The following is a 9323-nucleotide window of genomic DNA, read 5'->3' as shown; positions in this document are numbered from 1 at the left end:
AATCACTTATTACATATGTTTGTTATCATCAAAATTATATTATGTGTAGCCCTTTAGGCTAACACTACTAGTTAACTTTATTGGTAAAATTTATTGACGTGAGATATATACATTTGAGGTTCTAACCCATTCACATGAATAAAGTAGGAATTGAGTTACCATATATAAGACAATATATTAAAAAATTTATAAAATGCTAATAAAAATATGTAAAAAATTTATGTTAAAATGTCTTTTGTATATAGTTTATGTTAAAATGTCTCACATACACAGACACAATCCTTCTCTAGTGTGGGCATCTTTTTTTTTAAAAAAAATCCAGATATGCTGTTAAACAATAAAGTTTAATAGAGTCAGTACAAATATGTTATTAAACCATACAATTTTATAGTGCATTGAAAATTGACTCTATTAACCCACACGGTTTAATAATGCGTCTATATTTTTAAAAAAAAAAGAGAGCGGCCACACCTCAGAATAACTATATATATATATGTATGTATGTATGTATATGTATGTAGGCAGTGGACTTCAATAAAATCAAACGGGCAAAAGGGACTGCAGTATGTGAAATAGTTGGTCATTGAGGATGTACTAAGTAATTGCAGTCGCACAACATTATTGTTTATCTGGTGGTGGGTTCATGTTGATCTATTATGTTTTTCTCTGTTTCTAATTAATCAAAGCTAATAAATGTATTTTTGTATGACTTATGTTGTAGGACTATATAATGATCCTGATTATAAAATCATAGAATATGGTGGAATTTCATGGTTCATTGTGCGGCTTTTCTGAGAGTAAGCACGGTACTACATTTTTAATGCTATTGAGGACTTTCAAACATTTGGTGTGAGACCAAATTTCTTTTTCTGAATATTTGAAAATGACTTCGGTTTTCCGTTTTCCCCACTGAGCCTAGTTATTTTAGGCTGTGCCATAAGCCCAAAACAAGTTTGATTTGAACAGGGTGCTGGTACACCTCTACTTAATGTTTTTTTGTTTTTTGAAGAGAAGGGTAAATATTATTAATCACACTAGACTTACATTTTTCGGATGAAATATGGCAGTACTTCTCCAAACAAATAAATAAACGGAAAGGTTGCTACCCAACTTGCAGTCCGTTGAGCTACATTGTGGAAAAATATCTAGCTTTGGATTATTCTCTGTATTTATTAGCCACTTTCAGTGAATTAGGTGTGTATGTCTAGCAATACAGTGCATTCGGTTTTCCAAGTCCATCAAGGCGTTAACATATAAGTACGGAACCTCTCTAGCTCCCCATCTGGTATTGTTTTCTCCTGACCGTCATTTTACATTTCCTCTCTGTTGGGCTGTAGTCACGACTCTGTATTGGGCTTTGATGTATTGAGCATGAAAGTGGGCTGGATGGCTTAGATGCATCCTCTAGTTGCAACATTCAAAACATAAGGTCCCATGCCCTTTGAGATACTTTTCTGCTTTCCAATATCTAGCCCCAGTTGTGGTATCTCTGATCTCCCTTCTCACAACTGGAGAACACTTTCCAATATTTTAGCCTTTCATATTTGTGCTTTGATTTACTTTTTACAACGTGCTGTTTGAAAGGCCTTAAGTGTTCCCACTGGCCAGACAATATTTTTTTTTTTTCATGATTCTGAATTTTTGAAAGCTCTTTTGAACTGGTTTGTAAATAAAAAATGGAGACACGATCAGAAGCGAAATGTGAAACACGGTTAGTTGCTTTTTGAAGGAAACTTTTTTTTTTTTTTTTTTTTCTAAAACGCACTTGCCTGCAACTTTCCCTTTTCTCAGAATACGTGTTAGAATATGCTCATGGAAGGGACTAAGTACCGATATTGAGTTGTTCTTGCTATTTTTCTTATGCAAAGTGAAAGGCTTGGCGTGTTGCCAGAAACGTATGACTGCTGAAACATAGAAAATATGCCGCATTTCAGAAATGGTTTCTACTTTGTATAATGACCTGAACCACTCTGTATCGATCAGATAACTAAAAACTCAGAGGGGATCGCAATTGTACAACTTAATTAGAGAGCATACATTGTTCATCACAAGTGACGTTGTTATGCTCTTGTACATTTTCAGAAAAAATCCACATCCTTAATTAGTGCTGAATCTGAGACAACATGCACCTAACATCCTTACTGTTAGGTCTCTCCTCTGGATCATCCAAAGTGCAAAAACAAGCAATCTTCAAAACAAGAAGCATTTGCTTCTCATACCCATTGCCGATGAGCTTCGAATCGATAGTCCGGCTAGGGTTCTCAGAAGTCATGACATTTTTCATCCATTGAACCAAACTCATCTCTTTGGTATGCTGGAAAAAATCATCGGATGGAAATTTTCCCATCATTAAAACAGCTAGCAACACCCCAAAGCTGTATATATCACACTTGTCAGAGAGTGCTACCGTCTGGTGACACTCTGGGGCTATGTATCCCACCGTTCCCGCCAGACTCCAAGTTGTGGTTCGTGTCCAACCATTAGGAATTTGCTTTGCAAGACCAAATTCAGAAATCCTGGCTTCCATATCATCGTCTATAAGCACGTTCGCTGGCTGAATATCTCTATGGATAATACGAGGCCTGTGGGACATATGCAGATACTCAAGCCCAGAAGCTATTCCTCGCGCAATCCTGTGTCTAGCTAGCCAATCTAATTCTCTTCTTCCTTGTGAGACATCATATAGAATGTCTTGTAAACTTCCATTCCTCCTGAATTCGTAGACAAGTAAATCGCAGTCAGGCCGGACAATACGAGCCAGCAAAGGAACAATATTCCGATGCCTCACTTGACCTGCAGTTATAATCTCAGACTGAATTTGGATCATTTTATGGTGCAGTGGTTCACTATCTTGTTTAATCAACTCTGCTTCACTCTTTAGGGGTTGGATAACCTTCTTAATAGTAATCACCCTACCACTGCTTCCTGGTAGCTCGGCTTTGTAAACTTCTCCATTCCAACATGATCTTATTTTCTCCAAAGAAGCAAAACAATCTTCTTTTTTCAAAAAAGCCAAGTCCTCTTTCTCGATTAGTGGACTAAAGATTGTAGGACCACGATCTCGACTTCCACCTCTTACTGCCGCTGAGATTAGCTTCAGAACAAAAGAAAACATTTTGAATTAGCATTTGTATGTAGTCTTTATTTTTGTAGCATGCACGGTTCAATATCTCTTCTTTATCTTTTTCCCTACCATTTACATTGGTGAAAAATTACTAAGGAGATCGAGAAAATAATAAGAACAGTGACAAATCATCATCTATTGTCTTAATTTTTAATTAACTGAGTAAATTGATGCCGATTTATCACTATTTCTGTCAGTTTGCTGTAAAATTTTTCTGTTTGAATTTCAATATTTATAAGGTAGCTTCACTCACCGACAGGGTCGTGGGAAATCTTTGCCTGACATTTGTAGACTTCCCTCCGGAACTTTCTTTCAAACCTAGTACGTTTATTTGCCATGCAATATCTTGCAATCGAGCATTGACCTCCTTTACTTTAGACATCGCATCAGCATCTTGCAGCAACATCCTCTGGAAAGCTTCTGTTTGAAACTCATCCAACAAGTAATCAACATCACAAGCCAGGTGCTGAAGTTTGCCTAGCCATATCTTCACTGGCTCCTCCTTCGTCTGCTTCTCCATGGCATCATCTAGGACCTCCTTAATCTTCACCATCATCGTCTTCCACCCAATCAGATCGGCCTGGATCTGCGCTTGTCGAGCAAAGTGCCCAAGCCAATCTTTAGTCAGCTTCTGTAGTATCGTCTCAATAGATTCAGAATGAAAGTTAGAGACGGTTTCTCTTTTGCTGCCAAAACGAAAGGAATTAGCAAGAGTGAACTTTGGCATTTTTCTTTCTTTTTTTTTTTCTCTGTCGATCGATCGGTCTGGTGGCTTCTTCTTCCTTAATTTAAATGGAGGGAATTAACAACCAAGTTACTGTGATTGAGCTTCCTGCTCCTTTTACATCCGACGCGCTTTCCTTTTGGCCCTTTTTTTCCCGCCGAACAACAACCGTTGGATGCCGGATTAAAAGCAAGGCATCAAACGGCTAGAATTAAAAGTTAGGATTTTAGTAAATTTGTGGTGATTAATATAGAGATGGCAAAAATCCCTACAGGACGGGTACCCTCGAGGATTTTTCTCATTCAGAGAAGGTATGAGAATAATTTCATACCCAATTTCTTATTTGAGGAAGGGACGGAAAAATTTTTTTACCCAATTTCTTATTTGGAGAGGGGACGGGGATGAGGTGCAATCCCTATCCCCTACCCATTTTCCCATTTTAATTATTTATTTAATTTTTTTTATTTTTTAAAAATTACTAGTAAATAAATTATAAAATTTGAATTATAAAATTATAAATATTGGTAAAAATAAAAAATATTAAAATATTTATATTATTAAACTTTTAGGCCTAATTAACTAATTAAAGTCCTAAATTTTTATTTAGGACATTAAAAAAGGGTAAATTCTATTAGCCCAAAAATTTTGTTTTAATTTTAATATTCATTAAATGTTTTAAACTTAAATCTATTTTTTATTTATTTTTAGATGTTATAATTGCCCACAGTGAATCACAATTTTAATATCTAATTTAATTTAATCTAATCTAATCTAATCTAATATTTACTATTGATTTGCTCCGACTTAACTATTGTGTTGTAAAAGGGAATAGTCCACATTTATAAAGTGCCCACGCCACCATTGAAAAGGTTAAATTTTGAATCTAAATTCGATTATATTTGTAACAATTTTGTATTAGACTATTAATTTATTCACGATAGTTTGTAAAAGAAATTTGTATCCCTTAAATATTGCGTTACTTACTAATTTAATGTATGTGACTTTTGTAATAGATATTAATGTAAGATATATTTCAAATTTTACTTTTATTTGAATTTTTTATTTTAATATGATTAACTCAAAATCGAAAACAAAAAATGTATTAGTTATTTAGAAATCGGGGACCCTTGGGAATCCCCTGTTATTATTCGGGAAGGAGATGAGAATTCTCTCAAATAATTCTGACGGGGACAGAGAGGGGACGGGGACATGCGCAAAATATCGGGGATGGATACGGGGAGATTGGTCCCCTCCCCTCCTCTCCCCTCCCCATTGCCATCCTTAGATTAATACCAGGGTTGGCAATGAGACAGGATGGGATGGGATTTACCAATCCCAGTCCCGTATATACAAATGGGATGAAAAAATATCCCAGTCCTGTTCCTATATTTTTTTGGGACAAAAATATATCACAATCCCGTCCCAAAAGAGATGGGATCCTGCGGGATCCCATCCCAATTGGAAAAATTTTCATTCTTAATCGGTAATGAGACGGGATGAGACGAAATTTTTCAATCCCACTCCCGTCCCGCATATGTAATTGGGATAAAAAAATGTCTCACTCCCATTCCTAAATTTTTTTTTGGGACAAAAATATATCTCAATCCCGTCCCAAATGGATCCCATCCCATCGGAAAAAATTACCATCCTAATTAATACTAACTTAATCATTTGATTTTACGCGGCCAGACTTGAACTGTTTATATTTGTATCAATGCACTCAGTACGTGATTTATTTAATATTTTAATCGTCACATGCTGCTTTTTCATTAATATTTTCAAGTTTAATAGTCGATAATTATCTTCGGATTTTTCATATAAATTACAAAGGATAGGTGACTGGTCCCAACCATCCCACCTTAATAAGAAGGATTTTGCTATGTTACATTGAATGTACCATACACAACCAATAAGAACCACACAATTATATGGGTCTCATAATTTGTGTGGTTCTTGTGGATTGTGTATGGTACAATCAATGTAATATAGGGGCTCCCCTAAAAGGTTATTTCTCGGTTGCTTCACTGTTTTATTTTTATAAAACAAATAATTAGCCAACTGTGAACTCATCGAAAGAAAAAAAATTTTGATATTTAAATCCATTGAAGAAAAAAAAATCAGCATTTAAATCTCATTGATTTTAACTAGGGATGGCAAAAATCCCCACGGGGACGGGTACCCTCGGGGATTTTCCCCATTCGGGGAGGGTACGGGGATAATTTTATACCCAATTTTTTTTTCGGGGAGGGGACGGGGAAAATTTTTTACCCAATTTTTTATTCGGGGAGGGGACGGGGATGAGGTGGAATCCCCATCCCCTACCCATTTCCCCATTTTAATTTTTAATTTTATTTTTATTTTTAAAATTACTAATAAATAAATAACAAAATTATAAATATTGTTAAAAATAATAAATATCAAAATAGTTGTATGTTGGGAAAGTGGTCACCTTTTGCCGGGAATTAGTTGAAGAGTATTAATTGAAGTTTTCACCAACTGTTTATTGCTTTGATTATACTGGTAGTAGTTCTTCTACTAGATCTACAGGGGATTCTTATAAGAAAGCAACCAAATGGATGATAGGTTTTGATGATTATGTAAACAATGGAGATTGTGCAGTTGTTGCAGATGAATTAGATTCATATTTGGATGAGAAAGTTATACCTCGGATGGAAGATTTTAATATTTTGAGTTGGTGGAAGACAAATGCTAATAGGTATCCTACATTAGCTCGAATTGCTAGAGATATTTTGGCAATTCCAATTACAACAGTTGCTTATGAATCAGCTTTTAACACTAGTGGTAGAGTTGTGAGCCCATACCATAACAGACTTCATCCAAGCACATTGGAGGCCTTAATGTGCTGTCAAAGTTGGTTACGAGCTTACAATAGCGGTATGAGTTTATTTTAATATGATTAATTTAAAATCGAAAATAAAAAAAATGTATTAGACTATTAGTTATTCGGGGACCGGGGACCCTCGGGGATCCCCTGTTATTATTCGGGGAGGGGATGGGGATTCTCTCAAGCAATTCTGACGGGGACGGGGAGGGGACGGGGACATATGTAAAATATCGGGGATGGGTATGGGGAGATTGGTCCCCTCCCCTCCCCTCCCCATTGCCATCCCTAATTTTAACCAATCATTACTCATTATTTATTTGAGCTCGGACTCAGGCCGCTGAGTGCATTCAACACAGAGTTAGCAAAATACGTTTTTGGACTTGGGCTTGAAAAGGGGAAGCGTAAATGTTAGGCTAGGTTTGGCTTTCACTGTTTCTTTTAAATTTTTTAAAATTATTATAAACTTAAAATGAATTGATAATCAACAAATTTGTTATAACAAATAATGAATTATAAAAAATAAATATTTTAAAATAAAATAATAAATAAAAAAATAAAACAAATAAAAATTTAGAAATTTATTTTTTTAATACTGTAATCTTTTGTTCAAGCAACCTCCTAATTAATCAACGCTTAAAAGAGAGTTTAATACTATAATTTTAAAGTTTTTGAATCATTATTGATTTATAGATTAGGAATTTGAGTTTTCTTTTTCTATTTTTTAATTTTAATTTATTACTCTAATTTATAAATTTATCGTTCAAAAAATAGAGGGTCGGACTTGGCTTGAGCTTTTTTTTTTCCCTTAAGTCCTTGTCTAAGCCCTCGTGCAGAGGGTTGGGCTAAAAGCCCGTAGCTTGAGGTGGTTAGGCTGGGCTTGAGTCGGTTAGGGCTTTTCTTCCTACCCTAAATCAAGAGAGCTTTTGTCTGGGAGCGGTTTAAACTAGTCAAAATGATTGAAAATTACTCTTATGAGCTTATTATTATTGTGTCAACCAGTGGAGAGATTCACTTGTGGATCCTTGACTTAAACTAACTTGTTTTAACTAATTAGAAAATCATGTTTACACCAAGTCAAATATTGACTTAACCTTTTTTTTTAAAAAAAAAGAAAACCACTTAAGGCAGGATCGAACTCCTACTTATTATATAAATCAAATAATGAAGAAAATATAAGGAGGGGGGAAAAATCAAAATCTCCTAACATAAGTAAGAGTAACAAGCAGTCTACCAAAAGTTCCAAAAACAAGCAAATAAATAAAGCGAAATCAATGTCGAATGTGTGGGATCTTGAGAATATCCAAATGAAAAATACCATACAAATTAACTAAATGGTTTCCTAAACCCAAAAAAAGAAAAAAAATGAGGGGGTGTGGGGGGACTTAAAAGACTCCTGAAAAATAACCATGCTACTGCCACAACCCTGACAACTCCTAAAGCAATACTGTAGCCACATCCACCACAATTCACAAAGTTATATTTAGAAACACTTTTGTTAGGCAAACATTTCATCACGATTACTGGCAAAGATCCCAAACTTTGGGTCTTCAATTATTTATCCCCATATTTTCACTGTTATCGAATTCAGTCTTCTCTAGTTCCTCAATATTTTCTTTAAAATCAGTCTCTTCTAATTTATCATATTCTTCAACTTCATCCACTTTGTTCCAAATTCTCTATTCCCACACCAAAATTTTAAAAAGAAATTTCTTATAATATGTATCTCGATCTCATACTCTAGACCTTAATCTCATCACACATTGATTGGCCTCTTGCTCATAGGGCTCAAATCTTACTCTTGGGCTTGAATCTCATTACATGAATCTAAGGCTCATAATCTTGGGCTTTGAGCTTGTGTAGTACGAAACTCAGCCTAATACACTCGGAAGTACTACGGTGCCTGAGTTCAGTTATTTTTTCGGCCCTTATTGTAGCATGAGTTCAATTATTTTTTGCTCTTGTTGTGGCCCAAATCCAATTATTTTTGCCTTTACTATGGCCTGAGTCTAGTTATTATGGCCATTGTCGCGGCCTCATTTTATTGTCTATATTGTGGCATCATCTTACTTTAATGACCCTTATCACAGCCTTATCTTAATATTATTGCACATGTCGCAGCATTATCTTACTTTAATGGCCCTTGTCGCGACTTTATTTAATTTTATGGCCCCTATTGTGACATTATCTTACTTTAATGGCACTTGACACGACATTATCTTAATTTTATGGCCTATATCAAGACATTTTAGATCTCCTCATGTCATTCGAGTTATCCTCATGACATTTGAGATTTTCACATGTCGTTTAAATTGTCTTCATGCTATTCAAGTTGTCCTCATGATATTCGCGATTTCTCATGTCATTCAAGAATTGCTCATGAAACTTGAGATGTCCTCACAACATTCAACGAGTGATAATCCAAAAATTTAACATACTATAAACTATATCAATTTACAGCATTCACTCATAAACTTGTGAATGTTATAAACTGAGGGCTCCTGTTATGCCCATATTTCTACCAAACTCAAGCCCAAGGACCCACATCCAATAATATGTCCTAATCTAAATAAGATAAAGTAATACATGTTCTAATCCTTGTTAAACTCGAATTTTACAAGATAACAAATAAG

The 9323-nt window shown here is 35.0% G+C and overlaps 1 protein-coding gene across 1 annotated transcript; it reads right to left on the bottom strand.

Moving 5' to 3' along the window:
• Positions 1–2091: 2091 nt before the first annotated feature.
• Positions 2092–3115, bottom strand: LOC18050122 (leucine-rich repeat receptor-like serine/threonine/tyrosine-protein kinase SOBIR1). The gene has a single exon (XM_006442741.2). The coding sequence runs from the start codon at positions 3113–3115 to the stop codon at positions 2102–2104; it is 1014 nt and encodes a 337-aa protein (XP_006442804.1). The 3' UTR covers positions 2092–2101.
• Between the last annotated feature and the right edge of the window lie 6208 nt (positions 3116–9323).

Source organism: Citrus clementina, unplaced genomic scaffold, assembly GCF_000493195.1.
Source record: "Citrus clementina cultivar Clemenules unplaced genomic scaffold, Citrus_clementina_v1.0 scaffold_3, whole genome shotgun sequence".
NCBI lineage: Eukaryota > Viridiplantae > Streptophyta > Magnoliopsida > Sapindales > Rutaceae > Citrus > Citrus x clementina.
This window is presented reverse-complemented; position numbering and strand designations above follow the sequence as displayed.

Coding starts and splice junctions, on each gene's coding strand:
- LOC18050122 (XM_006442741.2), bottom strand. CDS start 3,115: ATGTTTTCTTTTGTTCTGAAGCTAATCTCAGCGGCAGTAAGAGGTGGA.